General features: G+C 34.2%; 3 protein-coding genes and 1 non-coding gene across 4 annotated transcripts; all 4 read right to left on the bottom strand.

The window, feature by feature from the left end:
- Positions 1-4: 4 nt before the first annotated feature.
- Positions 5-6,829, bottom strand: LOC107840477 (fructose-bisphosphate aldolase 1, chloroplastic). The gene is made up of 6 exons (XM_016684346.2): positions 6,678-6,829; positions 2,739-4,870; positions 1,780-2,049; positions 1,252-1,361; positions 659-1,019; positions 5-530 (listed from the first exon to the last, which is right to left on the bottom strand). The coding sequence occupies exons 2-6, from the start codon at positions 2,910-2,912 to the stop codon at positions 252-254; spliced, it is 1,194 nt and encodes a 397-aa protein (XP_016539832.1). The 5' UTR covers positions 2,913-4,870; positions 6,678-6,829; the 3' UTR covers positions 5-251.
- A 45-nt stretch (positions 6,830-6,874) lies between these two features.
- TRNAE-CUC lies at positions 6,875-6,947 on the bottom strand. Its single transcript has one exon. It is a non-coding gene; the product is annotated as a tRNA-Glu (tRNA).
- A 1,834-nt stretch (positions 6,948-8,781) lies between these two features.
- On the bottom strand, positions 8,782-14,790 carry LOC107840474 (endoglucanase 24). Its single transcript, XM_016684343.2, has 4 exons — positions 14,195-14,790; positions 10,647-10,946; positions 10,332-10,493; positions 8,782-9,699 (listed from the first exon to the last, which is right to left on the bottom strand). Exons 1-4 carry the CDS (start codon positions 14,615-14,617, stop codon positions 9,091-9,093), a joined length of 1,494 nt encoding a protein of 497 aa, XP_016539829.1. The 5' UTR covers positions 14,618-14,790; the 3' UTR covers positions 8,782-9,090.
- Positions 14,791-22,040: 7,250 nt separating this feature from the next.
- Positions 22,041-27,274, bottom strand: LOC107880010 (protein CHROMOSOME TRANSMISSION FIDELITY 7). Its single transcript, XM_016726933.2, has 7 exons — positions 26,984-27,274; positions 25,955-26,211; positions 24,805-25,066; positions 24,603-24,698; positions 24,414-24,482; positions 23,762-24,111; positions 22,041-22,403 (listed from the first exon to the last, which is right to left on the bottom strand). The coding sequence occupies exons 2-7, from the start codon at positions 26,110-26,112 to the stop codon at positions 22,268-22,270; spliced, it is 1,071 nt and encodes a 356-aa protein (XP_016582419.1). The 5' UTR covers positions 26,113-26,211; positions 26,984-27,274; the 3' UTR covers positions 22,041-22,267.
- Positions 27,275-27,524: the final 250 nt, after the last annotated feature.

Raw genomic sequence — 27,524 nt, 5'->3', positions numbered from 1 at the left:
CACATGCTCACAATAAGTATTTTTCATTATTCAGTATGCATAATACAAGAAGGAGCAGGTTTATAGTAATTCAGTAAGCAACACTTACTAGTCTCAATCAACAAGCAAGTTTATTAAAGTTGTAAAAAAAAAAAGGGTACTGGTAATCAAATTAAACAAAAATACTCTTCTCTATGGCTTTACTAATTGCATAACTCTGATAGAATTCATCATTTCTTTTTACTCTTCTTCATGACTTTAGTGCCATTAACTTAGTAGGTATAACCCTTTACAAACATTTTTTGTTTAGCTTCATCCGATTCACCCTCGCCGGTGTACTTTCCGAGCTGAGCAAGTGAGTTGGCTTTGGCCCTGGTAAGTAAAGCATCCTGAGCAGCCTTCACATTCTCAGGTTTTCCTCCCCATGTCTTCAAGCAAGTGTTCTGAAGAGCCCTAGCGTAAGAGAACGATACGTGCCACGGGTTTGGTGCTTGGTTCATGGCATTCAAGTTCAAGGTAGCCTCAACTTCTGATTGTCCACCAGACAAGAACTGCTCACAATCCGACAATATTGAATCAATTAGCATAAGTTATGTAATTTCTCTACTTACTCATCTACCACTAGCAATAGACTAACAATCAAACACTGCATTGTAAAATGAAACGGAGAGAGACTTGCCATGATTCCGGGGACAGCTGGGGGAATCCTCCTCTTAAGGAGACTGAGAGTATAGTCCGCGACCTGCTGAGGAGTGGCCTTGTCTTTGCATTCAGCACCAGGAGTAACCATGCTTGGTTTCAAGAGGATACCCTCGAACATGACATTGTTCTCAGCCAAGTAGAAGAAGACCTCAGCCCAAACCTTCTGTGCTACCTCAAAAGTCCTGTCAATGCCGTGTTCACCGTCCAACAAGATCTCTGGCTCCACAATTGGGACCAAACCATTGTCCTGAGAAATAGCAGCGTAGCGAGCCAAGCCCCATGCTGCTTCCTTCACAGCTAATGCAGATGGTCCGTTGGGAATGCTCACCACGGTACGCCTGCAAGGTACCATAATTTAGCATGTCATCTTAGACACAACAACAATTAGTATGCTTCAGCCCCATGTAAGCTTCTAAAATGACTAAAACACCATTTGAAGGACTTCAAGTAAATGTAACACAGCATGACAAGTATATTCCAAATTAACTGGTATTGCCCATATGAATTTTTTCTTCTTTCATTGTGCCTATAATGGGAAAATAACAATGAGAATTAGGACTTCAAATGTACCATTTGGCGAAACGTGCTCCTTGTTGGTAGTATGCAGCAGAGCGGGAGGCAAGGCCGTCAAGACCTTGACACCATGACTCATCATTTGAACCAGCAAGGGGAACCAAACCCTGTGAACAGAAAATAATGATTAAGAGACTGAAAGAGGTCTCATTTCAGTCTAAGAAGTACTAGGATGATTAATCTTGTCTGAGCTAGCTTCACCAGATAAACAACTCTAAATTGAACAAGTTACAGTTTCTTTAAGATCAAACTTAAGTTTGAACATCCTATAACATGATCTTGTTAAACATATATAACCTTGCATTTCCTCTATTTTTTGTTACTACAACTACAATTCCACCTCAATCCCAAGCAGGTTGGGGTCGGCTATATAAATCCTCAAATGCCCATGTCGTTCCAAATAAGTCCAGCTCAGACAAATATTATACAATATAAAAGTTACTAAAAGTTCACTATATTTTTTTGCCTGCATCATTAACTATTTATTATTGTTCTTTTTCAAGTTGTGGGTGCAGGTTAATATACCTTGTCAACTTTGATACCAGGAACAATGTTTTGTTCAACAAGAACATCAACTATTTTGCGGCCATCAACGGTTGACTGGTAGAGTGTCTCCTCGAAAAGAATAGCACCAGAGATGTACTGTCCGAGTTCTGGAGCTGTCACCAGCAGGGTACGGTAAGCTTGCCTGTTAGCCTCTGTGTTTTCCAAACCAATGGAAGCCAAACGCTTTCCACAAGTGGCATTGGACTCATCCATAGCCAAAATTCCACGTCCTGGTGATGCAACGGTTTTCTACACATAACAAACACTTCATTGTTAAAGCTTTATTCCATTTAAGATTGCTTACTTTAAATTCAAAGGCGAATCCAACATGAAAATTAATGGGTTCAAGATTTGATACTTGTACTACTTTTCAAGATTTTCACATACATATTGAAATTAACAATTAGTAGCAAATATTTATACTATCAGTGTACGGAATACAAACTCAAAGCTAAGAGTTTAAGTTATACACAATAACAACGTCAAGAATTTGTATAACTATCAAAGGCGTAAAACAATAGTTTTCAAGCAAATGTGCATTTCCCCCCTTTTACTTGACAGAATAACTGATTCATGTACCTGAAATGCATTTCCTCTAGCTCCCGAAAAGACATTATATGAGCTGGATTGGAAGGGCCAGTCATCCTAAACTTAAATTTAGCTAGTTCATGCTTACTATAGCTAGTTTTTTTTTCTCGGTTTCCAGTTAATGGCTTTAACTATAACCTTAGCTCTATTCATTGGTTGGTGAAAGATACTAAATATTTAATCGGAACAATCCACAAGAAGAAATATTTCAATTTGATCGGTTATAACAGATTACTACTCTATTTTCAGGCTAACAAATAAGGCATGACATGCAGAATAACATGCTGATAGTGTAAAAATTCCTTATACTGACAGTGCACAAAACAAAGCCTCGAAAAGCTAAAACTTACAGCGGTTTTAACAAGCTCATCAGCATAGGAGGAAGCAGCGCGGACAGTGAGAGAAGTAGCATTGGTGGGGTGGCAACGAACCACTGAGACGGAAGGCTGACGAAGGCTTTGCCCCTTTACAAACTCAGATTTGTCAAGAACTGGGGATGACTTTAGTAGAGATGCTGAGGCCATTTTTTCTTTAACTTTTTTGTTCCTCTCTACAACAAAGTTCCTTATCACACTCTCTTCTCAATGCTACTCTTTGCCACACAAATTAATCAACCAGAGTGCCAAAATTTATAACAGTGCTAAAGTGTCATTGGAGATGTATCATTTGAGGTTGTTATGAGCCAACCAATGGCTGTTTGCCATGTAATCTTGATTAGTCTGTCTACTTGACACTGTACAAGTGGTTGAAATAGATGGAATTATTCCTACCTCGTAAAATTTTTTCATAAATAGTAAAATTGTGGTATGGAGTTTGATTTTTTCTACTTGGATTTTTTTGGAGTTATTTGATGGTTGAAACAAACATCACATCAACTTACACTAGAGTACAAAAAAGCTGGTTTTTGCTCAAAGCAACACCAGGTGCAATGGGTAGCCAAACATGAGGCTCTGATTAGCAATCCTACCTTGAGTGGCTTGCTAACATTTCTCTGTTTGTTTTAGTTATCCCAAGGTGATCAGTGGTCATGGTTCGGTTCCAGGATTGGGTCTGACAATGACTTCCATATTACTATTCAATAATTCTTTCGCAGTATCTGGAACAATTTGGGGTGGCCAGGGCTCTTCCACTGATTACCTCCCACCAAGTAGGTACCATTTAGCTTTGAATACATTAATTTCAATGTGAATGGCCAAAAGGCTACGTACATTCGAGGCATGGGCACAAATGAGCAAAATTTGCAAATGAAAAATATATCGAACTACTTTTTAGAGACAACTTTCGCCCGTGGCGGGGAAAATTCCTCACTACTTTTTGTCTCAAGTTTTGTTTTAAAGGGCTGAAAGAGTTGACTCAGAAAAATATCTTGCTCTAAAATCCAACCTCTTGTATCAGCTAAAAGACTCCAGTTCAAAGGAAGGAAAACATTACAAAGTAAACTGTAGCAATATACAAGGAAAATTTAAGGACAAAAGCCTGTTTTGTGCACCAGTAGCTAAATAGGGGTAGTAACTAAAACAAAGAACATCTGCAAATTTATGTCTGAGCTGTAGACGATGATACCCGCCATTGATTGTCTTCCTTCCTGGACCATGCACAGACATATCACCCTCTTTCTACCAGAAAATAAGTCGGAAACAGTAAGCTGCAAAACGGATTTGTTGAGTTTTGTTTAAACTACTAAAGCTATGCTTCTAAAGCAGCATGCTTTCGACCAGAAGCTGGATTTGCAACATAACTTAGTCAGGTGTTGGACTCAACGACAGGCCATCGAGGCCATAAATGATATCATCAAGTAACTTATCATCCAGTACTCCGAGATATTCAGAAGCTGAAAGGGTGGAGCCCAGAGAACTTCCGGCAAGGGCTTTGTAGAGCTGTTTAACAAGTTCATCTTCCTCATCTGGAATCTCAAGTTCCCAGACCTTGAATATGTAGTCATCCAAATTTTCCTCAACAAATGTTGTAAACCCTGAATCTACTTCAGAATCTGAGGCTTCAACTAATCCCGGGTACTCATTTGAGATGTGGAAAAGATCCTTTTCAGAGTTAATTCTGGACCAAAAACTATCTGCATCCTTGTTATTGATCTGATGATGAGTAGTGTTCCCTTCTTGTTCATTGGTTGGAGAAACATCATAAATCATGTCATCTACGATCCCTGCAATACCTGTCTCTACGATGGTGGGGAAAACATGAGATTCTTGAGGAGACTCATCCCTCATCGCTGCAGAAAAGATTGTTTGTGAAGGAAAAGTGTCCAGTAAGGCATGTTTCAAAGAATCCATGCCATGGTCCAATATAGCAAGATCACTAATGAGGCATGAGTCGGCCCATGCTACATCCTCTGGTGAAAGCACATCTTCGCTCTCGTTACAACCAATAGAATCGAGGTCGGGCGGAGAAAGAGTGTCCTCTTTCATGTCATCATCAACAGCCATGGCCCTGGAGAGAAGTTCAGCCATATTCCTTAAGGACCGTTCTGCAACAGAAAGTACATTAGGTAAAGCCTTCAAGAACCGTCAACGGACACTTTATAATAATAGGATCCAAGATACCAACCCCGCATCATAAAAATACCAATGCTTTCGATTCCAATCACTTCCAAATTAACCCATTTATTCTTGACAAAATACAGTATGTCTTACTAACTTGACTAAGCAAATATCACATAGAGTATAGACTAGCTTTTAAGAAGCTTCTTTCTTTGTGGGGGCAAGTGGGGTTCTATCTGAGGACCTCTATACTTTTGCAGTTTATGACTCCAAGAAAAAGCATTTAAGAGAAAACCACAATATAGAACGGTTCCAAATGTGAAACAGAGGATTCAAATAACACAAAGATGGCAAAAAAGGGGGTTACCTGCATCAACGATTCACAACATGGGAAATCTTCAATCAAACCTAAACAATTATAATACCAAGCACGAAAGATACAGGTGAATATCTTCAGTTGTTGCAGATTAGTACTGCCTATAATTAATAAAATCAGTTAAAAGGCTTGGTGTGAGTGTGTTACTAGTCAATACTAAGAGACAGGCCAGGACTAAAGTTATAGAAGCATCATGGGAAGGAAGATCCAATAATTTACTCCGTATTCGATCATATGGAATGAGAGAAGAAAAATTCATTCAAATAAGAGAGTTACTCAATGTGTAAGATCTCGGGGTGTACTTTATAGAATCCTAAGGCAGAACCACTGCAGGTCCAGCAGACATAACCAACATAACATCACTGGGAATGACAAAAAAGTAACCACTAAATTTGCATATACTATAACATCAGTGCTAAAACATCTCATAATCCAAATCCTAATCTTTAACTATGATGTGTGATTTGATTTTTTCAATTGACAAGATACGTCATTTGAAATTCAGAGACAATAAGCAGAGTAATAAAAGGAGCCCTTAACATATAGAAACCAATTATATGCGACTATTCCTCAAATGTATGAACTTTTCTCCATTAAGTTTCCACATCGACAAGAATCCAGCACTAGCTCATTGCTATAGCTCCAACCTTGCATCTTTACCCGAACTGCCTTTCTACTACTGCCTACCCCCAAGCCTCTCCCACACAAAGCAAAAAGGTGAAACTAATTGACTCAGTCCAACCTTCTACAACTTTCTTTGGAATGAGCAACTAGAAGTTCTATATATGAAAATACGAAGTGCACCCAAGGGTGTGACCTAGTGGTCAATGAGACGGATTGAGGATCATGAAGTCTCATGTCCTAATCCCAGCAATCAAAAGACACTAGGGGATTTATTCCTATAAGTCCTAGCCATTTGTCCTGGCCTTGGTGGACAAAGTTACTTGATACCTATTGCTGGTGCGCGCAAGGTGCCCCGAACATCATGGTTATCAAAACATACAAGTACTAACAAAATGCTGAATTACCCAAATCAATTTATACTCCCCTTTATCATGTATCTATGAAACACTCCGTACAGCACAAACACATAAGCAATGTCAGAGAACCACTATGTTTTGGTCACTTCAATCATGCATTGCTCCTCTAACAAAACTTAGAATCTTATCTCAGTTCAGCAAGTTTGTGTTTTTCGGACTGAAATTTGAACCGGCAATTGAATTCAACAGTTTAACATATATAAATGATTAGATGATTAAGCACAATCATCTCCCAAAAAGAAAATAAAGGGCGAATATCAACACGAATAACACCTACTAAATTACCTAACTTTATATAGCTGCAAAGTTATCAAACTGGTTGAAAGAATTGAAACGATTAGTGGAAAATCAAAAGTCAAAATTTGAATTTTATTGTACCTTAATTTATCACTTCAAAAATCTCGAAGCACATACAGAGAGAAACCCAAACACATAGGGCTATTTATATGCCACCGCTTCCACCGTTTCTCTCAAATAAGAAAACAAACAAGACGCAAACAAAATAAAGAGATTAAAAAAAAAAGTAATAAAGGCTATTAATACAAAGGGATTGAAATTATTTTTTTTTTTAAAAATTCCGTTGCCGGGACTTGAACCCGGGTCTCTCGGGTGAGAGCCGAGTATCCTAACCAACTAGACTACAACGGATTTGTTGGCAATGATCAGTTAATTTTATTAGTGTACTAATAAAATAAGAGTAACAGCCTCTTACAAGTCATTTAGTTGGCAACAAGTTATTCCGATATTGTTATCCCACCATGGTCCATGTATATGTGATAAATTATGCTATAACTATGGTATAAATGTTAGGACATAATTTTGGAAATAACTAATTGATTCTTCGACCAATCGTAGGATAAAATAATCCTGCATTTTATCCCAAGACTATCATATCTTATACCTCACACCAAACTACCTCTTAGTGTCTTAAATTATTTTAACCCGGGTTTCTCAAGCGAGATCCCTACACTCGGGTCTCTTGGGCGAGAGCCTTACGCACTGGACTAAGGTCACGCAATACTCCATTTGTTCTATTTTATGTCAATGTGTGACTAAACATAAAGTTTACCAACGAAAAAAAGAAATAATATATTTGGTACATGTGAAATTATTCCATAAAATTTGTAATCATACACGTATAATAACATTTTTTTAATTGTAATTGTGTCAGTAATGGTAGAATTAAAACATTAAAATCATAAAGTTTTCATGTATAATTTTTTTGAACATAGTATAAATTTAAAGGTAGTGTTTCGTACAAAATAGAAAAGATAGAAACATGTATTTAACTCCAAAGTTGTCACTTTTATATCATGCCTAGTTAATGTGATGGTAAGGATAAGGTACAAGAATCGATGCCCACGCATCTCTTATCAGCCCATTCTGATACAAGCACGATCATAAAGATGGACGCTTTGGAGTATTTTAAAAGCAATATACGGAGTGTACGAGTTGAAGTTTGAAAAGGGCTCCAAAGTCACCCCTCTATTGCACTTCATGGGCTCCATTTTGTTCATTTAACACTTAGGGAAACTTTTGTCATTTTGTTTCTTATTGTAATAAGTCTATAATAAATAGAACATGTTAGGGTTTTAGCTCATTAGTTATTGAATATTGATGAAAGAACACTTCTCTTGAGAGAGAGCCTCCCTAGGCCGAAACTAGGACATGAGCAAGTGTGGACTCATTTGTGAATGTGTATTGCTTGGAAACGATGGTGCTTGAGCGGTAGAATCCCTCTCGTGTCTTCGTAAGAGTGTGGTATTGCTATTGTAAGTTTTAGGGGTCCTTCGATTTAATATATCTTTGGGTTCTTGGGTCTTAGTATAGTGTATGTCTCACTATCTATCTCCACATTTCATGTCTTAATTAGTGTTATCTAGGGAAACCGTTAGTTCTTGTTGTTCTTGTAATCTTGTAATCGTTGGATTGTTGTTATCCTATTGTGGTTCTTCTTATTATAATGTTGTTTATCCCTTGTTGTTGTTAGTCATTTACACCTTGTTTCTTATTGTTGTTGGAGCCAAGAATTGTGTTTGTATTGCTCTCGGATTTTTCTTTGTTTGTGGACTGTTTTGACTTCTTTTTTATACTATCCAAGTTTTTATCGTATCACATTCCTTACTATTTATGTGATTTGTTCCTTTCATCTCCTTTACCTTTAATCAAATACCAAAAAGCAAATTTAAATGCATAAAATAGTGTAATTTCTTTTTCTTCTTCCAAAGTGAATTTGTATGCACAGAGTTATAAATATTTACGTGTTGCATCATGTATGGACTAGAAAATATTTTGTTTTTGCGGATTTTTGAATAAAATGTGGGAAGCATTGTTTTGAATCATAATTTCGTTCTGGAAAAAAACAAGAATAATGGCTTACTCAGTCTATTGCATATGGAGAAATATAGATTAATTTCTCATGGTATAGTTAGAAGCTATATGCATAATTGAATTTGTCGAAAGAGAAAGAAGATACAAGTAATTTCATTTGCAAAAGCCTTACATTCATCAAAATGACAACATAATTCATGACAAAAGAATGCTCCTTCATTCTTTTACAAAATAAGCAACATGTAAGAGTTTTACATGTTAAATTTGCACCACTTAATAATAATGCTCTCTCTATAAATGTCACAATAAGTTATTGTGACTATACATATATAATTCTCACATGATTTGAAATTAAATCCAAAGATCAGCCTCTTCCTTCTTTGCATGTGCAAGATGAGAGACTATTACACATATATACAATTCATCACCAGAATTTTGCTCTGATTGATCATGTAAGTAACTAATTAATGTTAGGATTAGCTGCAAAATAAGCAAGTGCACCAACAAATGGTGCATTAATATAAGTAGTTGGCTCAGATTTACGAAATTCATCCCTACTATCTTCATAAGCATCGTCATCTCCAGGACCACCAACAATTGCACCAACTAAAACATTAGGATTTGGCTGCGATGAGTTAAAATAAATCGAGCCCTCCTTGCACCCCATGACCTGAGGATGATCTTTGATCGATGGAAGGGAGGAGCCACGATGATGAATTTTTTGAGGATAGTAATTACTATAACCAACCATGTATGATATTCCTTTAGGATTTTCTCCTAATATGTAATCAACTTGCCTCTTACCAATTTTTCGAAGCATCGAGGGACTAACACTGATGGTGCCACAATTCAAGATTTGTGATGATTTTTCTAAGTAGTTTGCGTAGACTAGTAGTAGGAATGTTATTGTTGTGGCATGTTGTAAATTGCTTCCACCAGGCTTGTAAATTAGGCCACCAGGAGAGTACTGTATATGGGAGGATGATGATTCTGGGATTAATGTGCACATGAAACTATCTGCTGATGATTTGTAAGATTGGAGGGAATACGTCGTTCCATCCAACACTTCCTGCATTATTTCATTAATCTCGATATTGTAATCCCCGATATATGATGAGTGTCTCATTTATTGCTATTTTCAACTTGAGGTTAGTTATATAGGTGTTCTGATATGACAAAAGTCATCTTTTAGGAAAATATTTTTCGAGAAAGTAATTTTCTATACTTGAGACTTGGGGTAATGATTATTTTAGATTTTAACTTCATTTATTAGCCGGGCGAGCTTGGGAATATAGCAAGCTTTAATACTCAAAATTCTCATCAAACTACTGTTGGATTTACTAATATTAAATGCATATATACATTTCGAAAGATATCTTTCACCCACCAACTAAACATTTGAATGGGGACATTAATTTGTCATATCAAAATAAAGTAAATTAAGTAGTACGTACATACCAGTAGTAGTTATAGGTGGCAATGTTCTAATCACAACACCCTAACTTTTCAGATTCATTTGTAGTACATATACGGTACTTCGTGAAAGTTACTTTGAAATGTCAGGGCTTTTAATTTTCACATCGAAAATTTTGTATAAATTTATTACGATTTAACAATGAAAATCTCTTATAGAAAATACGTAAAACTAAAAACAAATTTGTAAACCGAAAGTCGGTGAACTTAAGAGGGTGAGAATCTGACCTTAGAAACAAGAACATTAAGGCCAGCATGCTTATTTTCCCATCCAAATTCATCAATATTGTCATCTGCCCCAAGTGTCTGCCTATTTTCTTGTATGTAACTTAAATAACCATCTCCCTGAGTAGCCCTCCTTAGCCAAGCTGCTCCCCACAACAATTCATCCTAACCATTATTATTCAAACAGTTTAATTAGTTTTATTTAACGATACTGTAATAATATTATTTTTACATATAAGAAATCTGAAAAGACATTCATATACGAGATCATTTTCACCCTCGAGTTAATTAGTTAATTTGTAGGAGAAGAATGCTTGCCTGATATCCATCAAAATCACAATAATATGGACAAACTCCATCTCTAATATTGAGATTATCACTGTAAGCTCCACGGTTCTTATCTGCAAAATCAAACACCCTTGTGGACGTTCTCAAAAGTGTCTCCGCATATCCGGGATCCGATGGCCGGAATGCTAGGGATGCAGCTGCCAGAGCAGCTGCAGTCTCTCCGGCCACATCGGATGCCGGATTCGGGGCATCCACTGTGTACACTGTCCTAGCAGTGTCCATATCTTCTGGCCTTTCCCAACAGTTGTGGTCTAGTACAGGGTCACCCACCTATAACATCAATAATACCAAAAGATGTTAATAGGTCAGCTACCAAAAGTTATTGCTGCTAACATCCCATTTAATTTTTTTTTCAACTTTTTAAAAGAATCATAGCCTAGAAATTTTCTTAAACTAATTAATATATGAAAAGGAAATGCAAATATGTGCATTGTAGGACCAACATTATAGTCCACCAATTGTTTCTAGTTGGGCCGGATATGTTAAAAGCAAAACAAGGAAGTACGGACTTCACGTGCTTGGAAAATCAGAACCTTAATCCAAATTTTAACTAAACACTCAACCTTTAAAGGAACTATTTTAAAGTAAAATTATTACCCTCTAAATACTGACAACCAGTCATTTGAAATGTGGTGTGATGCACGCGCTGCCACATCACTTTTTCTTTTTTTACTCTAAAAAAATTAATTATTTAACTTTATTATTTCTTTTTTTCTTCCCCATTTTTCATTTTGCTCCATTTTCTTCTTTAATCAATTTATCTTCTTGGATTAAAAATAAAATTCTTGAGAAAAAAAATGACAGATTAATGAAGTTCTTGAATTGCGGATTAATGAAGTTCTTCAACCCAATTTCATCTCTCTTTCCCATTGTGGAAATTCAAAGTTTTGAGCTCGCCATTAATGGCGAATCTTGAGCAAAAATAGAGAAAATTGAATAATGGGTTGAAAATTATACGTGGGTTATGTTGGAAATTATATATGGCATTGTGGAAATTCGAAGTTTTGAGTTTGCCATTAATGGCGATCTTGAACAAAAAGAGAGAAAATCGAAGTTCTTGAATTTTTTCAAGTTTTTTGAATCGGAGTTCCCCAACTTCTTCATTCAAGAATTCATTAATCGGAGAAATCTTCTTGTTTCCTTAGTTCAAATGTTTCTTGGTTTCGGTTTCGGAGCAAAAAGAATTTCTTAGTTTCGGAAAAATCCATTAATGAGGAAGATGAGGAACTCCATTAATGAGTTCTTGAATTTTTGTTTTGAAAAAAAGAAGAAGAAGACATGACGTGACAATTAAAATTCATTAAGAAAAAGTAATAATTAAAATATTTATTATATTATTAAAAATAATGACGTCGCAATCAGAAAAAAAGAATTTAAAGTGAAATGGGGTCAACTGACGCGTCCATGGGCAGGTGTAGTCACGTCCAGTGACAGGTCAGTAACTAGGGGTAATAAATTCGGTAAAAATAAGTTTAGGAGTAATAGGTCACCTTTAAAGGTTGAGTGTGTAGTTGAGATTTCGACTAAAGGTTGGGGGGTAATAGACCATTTTCTCTAATCTAATTGTCCGAAGGGAGTTGAACCCTTGTCAAGAGGTGTAGCTACATTAAGTTTCCATATCTATCGTAGAACAAACGAAGCTAAAATTTTCACTAAGAGACTTTAAAATATGAAGAAATAGACACGTAGCTAAAGGTAGATAAAAAAAAATTAATCATATATAAATAATGTAATTGTTTCACGGAAAAGTTGATGCGTTCGTAGATTAGGAATACTAACCATGCATTTCAATCTAAAGCAAATTATAATTCATTTATCTCCATTTGATGAAGCAAAATGTTAGTACTACTATATAGGAAGTAGAGCTGCACACTGTCAAAGGTAAAATTTTGTTGAAACCAAAAATTGGCGCCGTATTGACCCAAAAGAGAAACAAACAAACACATCTATTCCAAGAATCAATTTGAACCAACCCATCATATCTACCCACATTATCAACTCCCTCTCTTTATCACAACCACTAAACCTGCCACGAAAGAGTCCTTTTATATATCCAACCGTTTCTTAAGCAAATCAAGTTTTTTTCCCACCAAATTACAGTTGAAATTATAAAGGCATTTTGTACTTTGTTTCACTCAAATACTTTTCATCTGCGTAGAACATTAAAAGTGTGATCTAACTGCTAACGAAGTTAACAAAAGTCATGAGAGATTAGTGCTCAAAATCCTACCAAAGATTAAAAAAAATCCAAGTAAGTTTTTTTTTCCGTCTAAAATTTTATGGGAAGAAATATTTAATATTTATGTTGAACAAAAGTATTTTTTCAGGTTCAATTTGTTTATTTAATCCATTTTAAAATGTGTTTTTTCATTTTTTATTTTTTTGCAAATTTTTAGTTTTAACTATTCACGCATTTATTGTATGCTAACTCTTCCAACACATCTCACCTTCCCACCCATCCTGTAGCCCCATTTTGCACCCCCATCTCTCATAATATTTTGTCTATCTTACAATATATAAATAGTTTTAAAATAATATTTTTGGTGTACTTACTAAACACTAAGGGGTCGTTTGGTTTGAAAACAAGTTATATCGGGATTAGTTATGTTGGAATTATTTTTTATTGAGTATTTGATTTGTTGTATTCAAAGTAATATGCATGGTGTAATTTCTAGAAATAAATTGATTGATTACCAGAATATCCTCCATCTTATTTAACTTATATATTAAGCTTTAAATATTCATTCTTAAATTGTTTTATTATTTTTAGAGAAATTAAAATATATAAATAAACATAATTTATATATTTTACAACCATTTTGAACGGTAAATGCCTTTATACTTCCTAAAATATTTAATTGCGAAAATAGACTAAATTATGCATTCAAATTATAGTACGAATAATAAATTATAATAAATTTAATTGTATTAGCCTGAGAAATATAATAAATTATGCACTCAAATTATAGTTGTTTCACATAAATATTTTTAGTAAAAAATTTAAATTATGCACTCAAATTATGTGTATGGAAGTGAAAAATTAAAGAATTTAAGGGCAACATTGTCATTTTATGGTTTTATCCCATGTAAGAATAATGTTGGGATTGTTTTACCACCAATTGTCCGGATAACTAATTCAGAACTAATTATTAGTCCCGGATAAATTATCTCAAATATTTACAACCAAACGACGGATAAAAAGTTGTTCCGAGATTATTTGCGAACCAAACGGCACTTAAATTTTTTTTAGTAAAGCTCACTTACTTTCTTTACAAAGATTTGCAAGAATACACGTTCTTAGAATACACTCTTAATTGATGACATTTTTATAACCACAAAAATGTTAAAACAGAGGATTAGTAATTTTTCATGCACAGATGTGAACACCCAAAGTCAAGTAGAAACAGAGCAGAAAAAAGGTCTATTTTTAAAAAAAAAGTAATTACTCAATAATTGTGTTCGTCTAGTCACATCAAAACGAAATAAAAAAAAAAAAAAAAAAAAAAAAAAGAACGAACCTGGACAAAAATGCGATTAGGCTGAGAAACAGTTTTGAGAAGATAATCAGTCGACCAACGTATAGCAACTAAAGCATTCCGCAATTCAGCACTCGGCATATTTTCCCCAAATTCAATAACACTCCAAGCCAACAACGTCGTCGTAAACGCCATCGGGAAATTAAACTTCACATTATCTCCGGCGTCATAATAACCGCCGGTTAAATCGACGTTCACTTGCCATCCATCGCTTAAACCGGAATGTCCACGCCAATTCATTCTCTGGTCTTGTGGTAAATAACCGGAACGTTGGCCTTCGAAAAAGAGAATCGATTTTGTTAATGCGTCTGCATAGTTAAGGTAACTTCCATTGCAAATCATTAATGGAAGAAGAAGAAGAGGAAGCAGCAATAGTAATTTTGAAGAAATAATGTTATTCTTCATTTTTTTTTTCCTTCTAAGCTTCTTCTCTTCTTATTACTACTACTACTAGTTGTGTGAAAATTATTTGGTCGAGTTTGTGAATTTATAGTAGTAATAGAAGTAGAAATATAGTGGTCTTTTGTTTTATTTTATTTTATGGTATAGTGTATACTACTTTGTAGAGTTAAAACTTGTGATTATGTTAACAGGGACAAAATTAGAATTTTTATTGAAAAAAATATAAAATTAATTATTTTTATTGAAAAACTTGTGAGTTTACACGCTGATATTTTCTACTAATTAATAGGAGTATGTTTCTAAAATGATATGTTATTATATTTAAAATATTTAACTATAAATTTTAAATTTTATTTTTAATAAGAAATAATGTGTTTCTAAAATGACATGTTATTATATTTAAAATATTTAACTATAAATTTTAAATTTTATTTGTAATAAGAAATATTTATCACACAAATATTTAACATATTTAAGATAACAAGTGTCAAAGGTATTTTATACACACAAATTATAATTTTCTTTTAAATACTCATGGTATTCGAATAAGCCTGAATGCATCTCAATTGTATCCATAATAGGAATCAAGTAATTTTATTTATCAAAATTAAGACAGATTAAAAGAAATTATCGATTGTTTATGTCTAACCTGCAATTTCAACTTAAGAATTGATTATTTTCTAGACTACACCATAAACACCAATAACTACATGGTGTTTAAAAATCTTACTAAATTTTAACTTACAAGTAAAAATAAAAAAAAAATCGCGCCAAATCAATATATACTACTTTTTAAAATCAGCATAAAAATGTAGATAATTTTTTAATTGTAAATTGAATAAAGTATTATTGGTTGGAAAATAAAGAAAAGGAAAGGAAAGGATCACGGGAGTGGAAAAATAGAGAGCAGAGATTGGAGGAGGAGGAAAGTGAAAGCAAATAAGCGCCGACAGAAAGACAAAAGAAGGCAGTGTCAGTTAAAAATTCACATGCAAAGAGAAATGTGACTTACATTACCTCTTTCTTTTATTTTATGTCCCTCTAATTTTTGTTTTCTAATCTAGCTACTCCAACTATTCCCACCCACTTGTTTTTCGAAAACAACCTCCCTATCTCTCCGAGTTAGTGGCCGGTAAGGTCTGCGTCCTCCCGAGACTTCATGACTTGTGGGATTTCACTAGGTATATTATTGTTGTTATTTTTTCACTACTTTGGGTGTGCTAGGAAAATGTTTTTTAAGAAAGAAAAAATTTTCAAAAAATAAGTGTCTTACATATTTTTTAATATTTGATAAGTAAATTAAAAACATTATCCCCAAAACATGTACAATCTAACACATCACTGTGAAGGTTGGAAAGGATTGGGAGTGGGAGTTTGAGGATGAAGATTAGATAATGAACTGTATCGTAAACTTCATTTAGTCAAATTAAGATACTTAATTTAAAATAGAAAAAATTAAACCATCTTCGCTAATGAAATTTATGTCCAGACACTATGATCATTTGATTTGCGAATTAAATTGTACTGAAATTATAATCCTAGAATTTTAAAGACAGTGATATAACATGACACCTATTTTGATAGGATAAGAAATAAGTTTGAGATTAAATTTATACTGTATTTTATTAAAAGTATAAACGTAATTCTAAATATCCCATCTTATTCCAAAAACCAAACTGCACCCCTTTTCAACTTCAACTTAAACTTCGGATATTATATTTATTTATTTTAATTCATTATTTTCACCAAAAATATTACTCCCTCCATTTCGGAATAAGTGAATTGTTGGGGTATTTATTGCTGTTTCAAAAGAAGTGAATCATTGAATTTTTTTAAAAATTTGTCCTTATGATTTGACAACCAATTAACTTTTGAAAAAGTATTGCAAGGTCAACTTTTTCTTTTTTTGAGTAAAAATCAAAACTTGTGTTAAATTCATGTCTTTAATATTTTTTTCTTAATATATGTGTCAAAATGCAATAATTTATTTATTATGAAATGGATGGAGTATCAAAACACCCTTGCATGTTTTGTCGGTTTAGATGCGCATGTATAACACTATAGAAGGTAAAAAGTTAAACTCATCAATAGGACCTCAAAGTTGTTCCGAAAATTCACATAGGTCCCTAAACTAAGGTCTGTATCTATCAAGCCCCTCAAGTGCTAAAATTAGTACGTATCAGGCACAAAATGCTGAGTTGGCAAGGAGAGTATGTTACACTCTCCTTGGGCGTGTGAACAGTAAATTAAATAATATTTTACTTTTTTTAATTAAAAATTTATATTTAAATTATTTTATTAATATTATTTTTAATTATTATAATTTCTTAATAAAAAAAATAAAAAAAAGTACACCCCCTTTCATCGTCTTCTTCACTGCCCACCCTTCATCGTCTTCTTCGCAACCCCCTCATCATCTTCTTCACAACCCTTCGTCATCATTGTCTTCCTTTACAAATCACGACCTCAGTCGTCATCTTCTTTATCCATTTTCGAATGCATTTTCTGGTGAGACTTGCCAAAAAATTAACTTCAAAATTTTAAGATTGTTCAAAATTACATGTTTATAAACTTAAATAACTCAAATCCAATATAATGGGGAATGGTATCCTTGATGTACAAAGTATCATGAGAATTTATTTTTTTTTTGAGCGGGTGTATCAGCGTTGTTTTTTTTTTTTTTTTTTAAATAATCTTTGGTAAATAATGGAGAAGAGAATGGAAGGGGGTGGCGTGGAGGTGGTGGGGGGTGGGGTGTGAAGGGGACTGGTGGGTTGGGGGATTTGAAGGAACCTTTTTTTTAAAGAAAAAATTATAATTGATTTTTCATAATTAATGGACCATAATGTCACGTGGCAGTTTCTAATTAATCTTTTTTGTCATATCATCGGGTATGTATTACACACACTTGATATTTTAGCTGATTGGTCAAAAAATGTCCAATAGAAATAAAATTAGAGGGTTTAAGAATTTGATAGGTACAAGTCTTAATTTAGGAGTTAAAGCGAATTTTAGGGCTATCGATGAATTTGACAAGTTAAAAAGTAGTAGTTTTACTTTCTGTTGAGAAACCGTCGGTTACACTCTCCAATTAGAAGTCGAAGGTTAAAAGAAAACGGAAAGCCAAGCTTCATGCTTACTTTTTTTATTATTATTTTTTAATTTTTTACACCAAGCTTCATTTATACTTCATTATCTTTAGAATAACGTCATCCTAAAGAAAATAAATATGCCTGAAAAAGAGATAAAGTTGTTGCAGTTTTTTTTTTTTCTTTTTTTCAAAAAATATTTCTTGGTTATTTATATGAATTTGTGTGTTTGTACACATTTATTTATTTCTTCCAATTTTGGAGCAGAGGCTTGTGAATAGTGCATTGTGTTATTTGAATCTCAACATCAAATAATTTTAGAAAAGGTACCAGAATTATTATTTTATATTGTATTCTAACCCCCTCAATTAAGGCATGCATTCTAAAAGGACACCATGAGTACTTGCTAGGGTAGTGTGATGGTTAGTGACCACTCACCAACTGAAGTGTGCAGCGTAATAGTCTAGGTTCCTTAAATTCTTTTTAGTTAGATGTATCGAGTTTGAATCGCTATACATATGAGGATAATTAAGTCGACACGTTGATTGATCGTTGGCACAACGGAATGGTGTCTTATCGTAGTGAAGATGGACACGTACGTACATAGTAACATTTGTGATGGTATTTCAGGATATCAATATATTGTATTTCAAGATCAGAACGAGCTTGTCGGTAGATCATTGCCAATATATTCTTGAGCGAGTCCAATCACAACCATCTTATCTACTGAATTGGCTAAATGTTATCGCTTCAATTGAAATTTAAAAAAAAAAAAAAAAAAAACGAATTGAGAAATATAGCGACATAAAAGTTACAAGCCCCCCTATCAGTAAAAAAAGAAAATGTAAAAAATGCTAAAACCTTTTTATTCATCATATTATGACAGCAATCTGAATTAGTCGAATCTGTGAATTTGGACAGCGAACACTTGAGGAGGAAAAAAAGCAAAGAACTTGTAACCACCCAAAATCCTTAACCAACTTTACAAGATCTACAAACAGTAAGATCGAATTGTTTTTTGTTTTTCTCTTTTATTTTTTGGAATTTTGTTTGAGTGGGATGGGAGAAAAGGATTGTGATTTTTTTAGAGTTAGAGAAAGCAGGGTACTAAATAGTGCAGAAATAGGACAGATTGTCAATGAAATAAAGCTAAATATCGAAACAGAAATAAGAAAATCGTTGCTCAACAGTCAGCATTATTCCCTTCATCCACTTTTATTTATCCAGTTTAAAAAATTTAAAAATAACTTATTATTTTATTTTTACTATTAATATTATTTACTTATTTACTTCTCAATGTTAAAACAACATATAGTAATTAAGAAAGATATAATAAAATTACTTTTACATTTATTGATTCTAAAGAGGAGTGTCAAATCAAAAGTGAATAAGAAAGTGTATTAAATAAAATATAAATAACATAAATGTCTTTCTCACCTTCTTAATTACTTTACTCTCTCTCCCTATGAATATACATATCTTAACTGATATATATATATAGCATTCTGTGTATATATTGAAATTTTTGTAATATATTTAGAGAGTTAGGATTTCTTGTAATATTGAAAATATAAGTTATGTATTTGTGTAATTTTTAGTTAAATAAAAGGAGAAATTAAGGATGCTGTCCTTTGCTAAGTGGACATACCAAACAATTAATAAAAACGATATCTGAAAAAAGGACCCACCAATTAATTGTAGGCATTGCTATAATTGGCCCATAAACTGTTTACGTATTTTTATTTATTTGGCAAGAATTTTAATTTTATATATATATATATATATTATGGGTGCACTTATCTTATTCGTGACAATATTTTTAGTTTTTTGTAATGTATTTTTGAAGTCCAAATGGAAAAATCCAAATCAATTTTTGTTTTTTCCCTCTAATAGAAAGCTTTAGACCCATACTATATAGTGTGCCAAACACTAATTTCTAGCTATCTAACTGTTCACGCTTCCTCTTATTTGAGTGAATGCAAGTCAAATAATTACTTCATAGTCGTTGTAACTTATAATCAGATACTCTAAATTTTCGTGATATAATAATTCATTAGACTGTCGACCTGATCCTCTTTAGACTCGATAAAGATAATATCATGATGTGTGTTGTGTATTATGCGCGTGGAGGATGTATCCAGACTTCTGTAACCCATGTAACACTCGGGATGGTTTAGGATTGTAAAGATTAATCATTTCATCATATTTGAGCATCCCCATGTATCTCATACAATAAAATAAATACGACGTTTTGTATACATGATGTAAAAGGTTATGTGATGCCCGTGGGAAGTATGTAAGAAATTAGGACACTACACAAGGCACCAAATACCAAACTCAAGGACCTAACATTGAGCTACTCACCATAGTCTTTTAAGCTAAATGTTATACTCATTAATGAAAAACATTAATTGCCGATTTCGTTTTTGAAAACAGTTTACTTGAGCTGAACGTCTATCGAAAACAATCTCTCCACATGCACAAAATAGAGATAAGGTTACGTATACACCACCGATGGTCCCCAAACCTCTCTGATGTGATTACATTTGGTATGATATGATGTTGTTTTCTCATTAATGAAATTTTTACCAAAAATATTCACTACTCAAGGCATCAAATACCAAACTCAAGACCTAACATTGGGATACTGACCGTAGACATTTCAGCATGGGTTCTATGCCGCTATATTTTCTTTTCATACTTGATTTTGATATGTTTTTTTGGAAGCAGAACTGAAACTGAATACTAAGCAGGTACGCGAAGGAGCTCTCTCTCGCTGGCTCTGTGTTTGACTCAAAAGTTTATCGGAAACAACTTTTCTACCTGTACAACACAGAGGAAAGGCTAAATACGTACCACCCTTTTATCTCATATCTCATTAATGAAATTTTTACCAAAAATGTTCACTCCATCAATCTTATCATCTCTATGCAGATCTATCTTTAATATGAAACTGCATTTACCTGTTATACAAGCAAGAGGGCCATTCAGATATTTATTACTAAAAACAAAAAGAAATCCTTCTTCCTGTATTGTAGGAAAAAAAAAAAGTCAAGTGCTGTATTTTGCAGTTGGAGAATTGATAGTATTCTGACCCCAGAGGTACCAAATGTTTTCGATAATATCGTAGCTCCCTATTACTCCTCACATTTTCGTAAAGGGGGACAAATCTTGGGGCCTCCAGGCTCGGGCGTCATGTACAATATTGACTACTGAAAATAAGATTTAATTCATATGCACTGACGAATTATTCAGTTCATGAATATATATTGGGTATGTTGTTGTAACTGCTATCACGTATTATGGATAGCAAGCTGATAGTGTAAAAATTCTTTTACGATATAGTCATATAATGAAAAAAATCATTCAATTCCTAGGCAGAGCCCCATATGAAAAGTTATCTGATGCATTTCAATACTCTCTACAAGTGGATGAACACATAACAGTCAGTAGCAAGACCTAGGCACCAAAATCCGAAATTCAAGTCTTGTCAGACATGAACGTTAAGATCACATATGCCAAGAAAACTGGTAATAACTAAACCCCATCTCTTCATCAATCAGCAGAATCACCAACTAAAATATTCATAGTCCAACTGAAAATGACCATTCTAAACAATAATAGCTTTAAACAAAAGCAAAACGCTTTAACCAAAAAGAATCATAATTATAATTCCAAAATCACAAGATAGTTCAAATGTCAACTTCACCTCACAAACAAGTGGAACAAGATAGTGTCACCCACCACCTTATCAATATGCCACATTCCATCTGTTAGTATCTACTGAGGAATGGTCTATAAACCTTCCACAAAGGCATTCATATGCTTGGTGTCCCCTCTCCCCCAACGCGTGACAACAGCTACTTGCTAACAATCTCGACGTACAATGCCTGTCATTTTCCACCGCCACTGGCCCGAGGTTCAGTACCACCACTCTTCAACAACACTGGACCTAGGCCAATTTTCACCTTCACATCAACTATTTAACTGGATACCTACATTCATTATTGTCACATGTACCAAGTAATTCTATCCACCAAAGCTTAGACGAATGGGAGCAGAAAGAACCTAAATAGGACTAAAGCAATGAGAATTTCAACTGCTCGGATGATGCAGCAGCAGCAAATTTCTAAGAAATAAACATGTTTGAAGAGAGAGATTTTATGCTATAATGAGCAGTGGAGTATACAGCCTGAAACATTGGTAGAAATTTGATGCCTTCCTACAGAGGAGCTGCCTATGGGAGGCAACTGCCGTAGAAATCAAACAAGTAAAAATCATGTACTCGGAATATAATGCAGAGAAAACTGATTCTTACATGGAGCCAAGTAATTGACTTCCAGTTAAAGATATTACAACCATCTGCTAGAAATCTGATGTTTTCTTGATAGCGAGAAGGTTATTAGTAGAATAGAAATCTGGGTAAGAATAGCTTCGTTTGACAAAGTTAAAACAAATAAATCAGTAAGTTTCCACCCATGAACGTAGATGGATTATCCAATAAATTACTAGAACTGAAATATACTTGGCTGGAAAAGATCAGCATGCTATTTCTAAATTCTTATTACACATCAGAAGGCGTATAAACCAAGAATGAGTCACTGTTTGTATAACTGGAGATAAAGGCCCTTCCAACTGAGGTTGGCTGAGAATAGGCTAACTCTGAGCGTTTAAGAACTAAATCCTTGCAAAAACTTTCCCTGAATTGAAGAATGAGAAGCAAGTTCAGACTAAACATAAATCATAAGCAATGAAAATATATTCGGAGCTTTGGCATTCCAGACTGCAAAGGGCAAACAGGAAGTTTAATTTAACGAGAATCATTACTACTCTTTTTCTATTGGAGAAGGTAACATATGTATGTATATATGTGTGTGTGTATGTATATATATATATATAAAAGTGAACTACACAAAAACTGTGTAGTCATCCATATTTACAGTGTGGAGCAATATAGATGGAGTACACTGTCGGTAGGATCTTTTCATACTAAGAGTACACCATTCTGACCTTGCAAATACTTGCATAGCAGGACCCCTTTCTTTAATGATTATAAAGTGCAAGTGATAAAGAATTCAGCTACGAGTTCACAAAGACACTCTGTAAAGTCAGAGTATCAGACTACTCAATCTATGAGAACTAGGTTTGTTGGATCAGTGACAGTCACCTTTGTTCCTTTTCCAGTGGTCTTTGTTTCTCAGATATCAACTTTTCGTTCCAATTGACACTAGGATAAATTACTAGTTTGAATACCAAGAGTTGTCTTTTTAGTTATAGAGAAGTCAATTCCTTATTAAATCCTCCACCGAGGGGGACTTTTATTTGAGCTTTAGAGAAATTAGTTCCAGCAGACTAAGTAAGGTACAGTATAAAGTCCAATCAATCTCCTCCAACAGACAATAGACCTTGACCACAGTCTATTGTTCTGGTCCTATATAGTCTTAAGTCTTAACCCTATGTTGCTCAAATTGGGGTGCGGTACCCGATATAGGTGCATATCTAGAGATCGGACTCTTCACCGCATAACTTTTAGGATATGTGGGTATGGACTAGAGTGTGGATAAGGGTGTTGGGATACGACCAATAAATATATATGACATATAAAACGTGTATATGTCGATTAACTAAAGTTATTGAACGAAGCTAATAAAATTTAGTTCTTTATAAACACCTAATATTTTATTCATAAAATGCCTCATGTAATAGCATAGCATTCTCATACTTTATATAACTATACAAACCTACAAAATCAAATAAAACACCCAATAAATCTATATTTCTCGGTCATAGATGTAGTCAAAGCACCGAAGATGAGTTGACCATACTTTATAACTATACAAACCCATGTTGAGGGTACGAGTGGTATAGTTCAATTGTATGTAATCAAATAATAGGTTCTATACCCAGATCACGCATGTTAAGAACACAACAAATTAGAGGGTACAAGAGGTTCCACTCATCGAAGTGTAGGACGCAAGGTCAGGAGATTTTACTTCATTATCTTTGCGTCCATATATTTTCAAGGAACCATAACAACTCTGAGAAAGTGAATGGTTACCTAGCAGCATCCAGCAAATAGCTGGCTATGTGTTTTCTTCTATTGGAGGGAGTAACCCAAATGGCTCTAATGCCACATAACGCAGATACTGCTTCCTTCTCACACAAGACTACTCCACTGATGCTTTCATCGGACTCTTCACGACTTTTGGTAGAGTGATTTCTTCTTACCATTTCCCTCTGGAAACTCACTCCCCCAAATTGGAGTATAGTTGAAGTCTGTCTTGCTTCCTTCTCGGGTGAAACATTACACCTGCTGCCCCCTGGTCTTGGGAGAATCTTATAAGCCTTCTTTATGGGCTCTGCTACAAGACAACCAGATATTCTTTGAGAAGATATAAGCAGATACACCTGTTAACAGGACGGATATTTCAGAGTGTCATTCACAGAGCTAGTCAAACGCAGCCTATCACATCAGAGGGATAATTCTTGATAAAAATTAGCCAGCAAAATGAGGACAACCACTCAATGTCATAGGATGATTAAGAAGCCTCATTGAACTCAAGTTACTTAAAACTAGTGTTATTAAATAAAGCATAGCGGAGAGTAGGAAGATTGACAGTTGAGATTTGACATTGATTAGTGGAAAAATTTCAACAATGAAATTTTCTTTTTATTACTATAAATTTCTTAAATTTGCAAGAGAAGGAAACCTTGCATAGCTGATGATATATCCACCCATCTCCAAGTTCCATCTCCATCATCTTCACAGCTTCCTGTACCTGTCAACAACAAACTCTCTCTAAGTTTATGAACTATGTTTAACATGATTAACTAGAGAAATATCAATTGTGGAAATCAAAACATGGCTTTTCATGTATAACCAAAGAGTAAATATAAACCTTGTTTCTCTGGGGAGGAGGGTCATCGTCCAGCACCAGGACAATTCGTCCAATTTCGAGTGAAGGAATTCGAAGTTCTCTTTCATTCTGCCAGCCCTGGACATTTTATCAAAGCACGGCAGGATAGAACTTTAATCTTTTAATAACTTTATTTCATCAAGCACAACAGAAAATCTTGAAACCAGATTCTGTAGCGGAATACCTTAAATGGAATACCATGCGTATAATTCTTGTGAAGCGTCTTATGAAACTTTTCATCCCCTTCATCACCTCTGGCATACTTGAAGCCACAGACAGTACAAGTATGTAATAAGAAATCAGACTGACCCAATTCCAAATAGAATTGGGCATACTTTCTCTTCTTATTCTGAACTTTCCCTGACTTTGCAGTTCCCAGGTTTGGCATAATATTCTCCAAGTCTATTTCTTTGGATGCTTCATCGGTTGATGCATCATTCCTTTCACTGCAAAATCAGATTAGCATAAGCAAAGAACTTGAAGGGGAAACAAAAAATATCATTAATGTTAGGTAGGTAGTAACAACTGGGATATATAATTTCTTTTTAAACACATGTTAGCCCAATTTAGCATCACACCTATTTGTTCAAGAGAATTAAGAAATTGATTTACAAAATATTGTGTAATGATCAAGCTTTCGGACTCAAGAGCATTAAATTTTGTTTCATGGTGCGATTTTAAGGAACTGTTTTTAAATCATTTCCCTTAATCTGCCTTAAGTACTATGTTCCTCTAAAATAGCCATGTCGCCCTTTAGTTGTCGAGAAGAGAGAGGGCTATTACCAATGAATATATAAGGTAATTGTAAGTAGATGACAGACATGCTGAATGCATATGTAATGCTCACTTATTTATTAATTGATCATCTACATTGTCATTTTACAACAATGCCTTCTCCTATTTTGGACGGCAGAAATTGATTAATTTGCTGTTTGGATCCAAAAGTTGTGACAAATGGCAAGAAGCGAGGTGGAGTTTCACGTGTACATTAGTATGACAAGGAAAAAGGAGGTGTTCAATCCAACGGAAGCTGGTAAGGCCAAAATCTACATGCACCTGCCCATATCGTCTTTGATGTCTTATAAAATATTTATGATATTTGGAATATGAGCTAGGGGAAGATCCAGTAGCTTTGAGTGGTCGATTTGCCAAGAGTTGCCAAAGACATGGATGATCACCAGTGCCTCTCACCAATACATCAGTCACATGTTACTGAGCCATGAACAGATTAAGGAAATGATAGCTAAGATAATTAAAAGGGGATGTGCTTATACAGTCGATGGCTGCAAAAAGAAACAACTAAGTGAAGAAAAATGTGGCAACAGATATCATACCAAATTGAATTTTGAGGTCTTCGTTGGTATGTGACCAGAATTTCTGGCTGTACCCTCCCATAATCGAACTCAATGCTGTAACATTGAGATGCGTCTGCACTCTTGGGCGTAGGAGATGAAGAAGAGGGCTTGAAGAACCTGTTTATCTTTGACTGCATGCTTCAATTTCTCCGTTTCTTCGATATCCTCTCAAACTTTTACCTTGCACAAGTTGTATATCGTAAATGTCGTATGAAAATTTTGTCATAGGGCCATTCCTACAAAAAAAAAAAAAGGAAATGGAAGTGAAATTAGCCTTTAGATAGACAGTTGGTTACCTTCAAACCCTTCCTCCCTTCATAATCTTATTCAAGGACCACTTAATATCGATGATAGTTCACGAATTCAAGCCGTGGAAACAGCCTTGTGCAGAAATACAGTAGATCCTTGTGGTCCATCCCTTCCAAGAACCCAACGTATAGCGGGAGGTTTAGCACACCGGAGGGGGCAGCTCAAATATATTCATGGCCTAAGGCGAAAATCAAATGGAGGCCTAAAATTTTTAAGAAAAAATAATTTTTTTTAATGAATACTATTTTCAAAATTGTATAATCGATTTTTTCTAATTATTCTCTTTTAACTTAATTTCGATGATGACATAATAGCAACTAAGCCTCACTCTAACATCGATGATGGAAAAACAACAACTACTACTACGCCTCATTTCCAAACAAGTTAGTGTCAGCTATATGAATCCTCACTCTTTCATTTAAGCTCATTCCAAACCAAACTTAATTCAATCATTTTGATAACAAGTCTTGGAACCTCAACTCTATATTTTGAATTACCACATCACATTGAAACCCTTAAATTCATAATTATCCTATGGTGTGATATATACAACATATGTTAATTAAGGAAAAAAAGAAAAAAGGAAAAATCACAAGCTGCGCGAAAACAATGGAGATGAACTATTGAAGTAGTAAGTGAATAAATAGAATAACCAGAAATAACGCGCGAAGTAATACAAATAAAAGCAAAAAAACTCACCGATTTCAAGAGTATTTCTGAGATTTGGAATCAGAAGAAAACGAGAAGAACCTAAGCAACACTCTTCGCTTTTTCTTTTTTTCTTTTTTTTTTTGCGGGAAATTTGGCGGGTTTTGAAATTGGCGCCTTGTCGATTTGGGGCAAAAATTGGCTTTTTCCATCTTGGGCTTTTTTGTAAGGTCGTAGATGAGGAATTTTTACACAAATAACACTTCGGATGAAAAAGCATATTGAATTTTAATTTCATTTTCTAGTCATTTGTTGTCAACTTTTTAATAATATTAATATAAATTTAATATATATTTTATATTGATATATATTCTAAATAATAAAAATATAAGTTTTATATATATTTATACATATATTTTACAACAACAATATAAATTATATTCAAATCATATTAAAAAATACATATTTTATGTGACAATGACACAATTCTATCCATAAATTCATTATTCTAATTTTTTTTACGAACTGTATCATGTATATGAATTCTATCAATATAGTATATAAACTACATCTAAACAATACAAACTACATC

This window comes from Capsicum annuum, chromosome 8, assembly GCF_002878395.1.
Source record: "Capsicum annuum cultivar UCD-10X-F1 chromosome 8, UCD10Xv1.1, whole genome shotgun sequence".
In the NCBI taxonomy this organism is placed as follows: domain Eukaryota; kingdom Viridiplantae; phylum Streptophyta; class Magnoliopsida; order Solanales; family Solanaceae; genus Capsicum; species Capsicum annuum.
This window is presented reverse-complemented; position numbering and strand designations above follow the sequence as displayed.

What these genes read in the sequence shown, in the direction of transcription:
- LOC107840477 (XM_016684346.2), bottom strand. Translation starts at nt 2,912, where the DNA reads ATGGCCTCAGCATCTCTACTAAAGTCATCCCCAGTTCTTGACAAATCT. An exon ending in ATGAGCTTGTTAAAACCGCT is followed by an intron (nt 2,050 to 2,738) that starts GTAAGTTTTAGC and finishes TGTTATGTGTAG; the next exon opens with AAAACCGTTGCATCACCAGG. An exon ending in CTGGTATCAAAGTTGACAAG is followed by an intron (nt 1,362 to 1,779) that starts GTATATTAACCT and finishes TTCTGTTCACAG; the next exon opens with GGTTTGGTTCCCCTTGCTGG.
- LOC107840474 (XM_016684343.2), bottom strand. Translation starts at nt 14,617, where the DNA reads ATGAAGAATAACATTATTTCTTCAAAATTACTATTGCTGCTTCCTCTT. An exon ending in GTGATTTTGATGGATATCAG is followed by an intron (nt 10,494 to 10,646) that starts GCAAGCATTCTT and finishes AATAATGGTTAG; the next exon opens with GATGAATTGTTGTGGGGAGC. An exon ending in TTAATGTTCTTGTTTCTAAG is followed by an intron (nt 9,700 to 10,331) that starts GTCAGATTCTCA and finishes GAAATAATGCAG; the next exon opens with GAAGTGTTGGATGGAACGAC.
- LOC107880010 (XM_016726933.2), bottom strand. Translation starts at nt 26,112, where the DNA reads ATGCAGTCAAAGATAAACAGGTTCTTCAAGCCCTCTTCTTCATCTCCT. An exon ending in CTCCTCCCCAGAGAAACAAG is followed by an intron (nt 24,483 to 24,602) that starts GTTTATATTTAC and finishes TGTTGTTGACAG; the next exon opens with GTACAGGAAGCTGTGAAGAT. An exon ending in TATTTGCTGGATGCTGCTAG is followed by an intron (nt 22,404 to 23,761) that starts GTAACCATTCAC and finishes TCTTCAATTCAG; the next exon opens with GGAAAGTTTTTGCAAGGATT.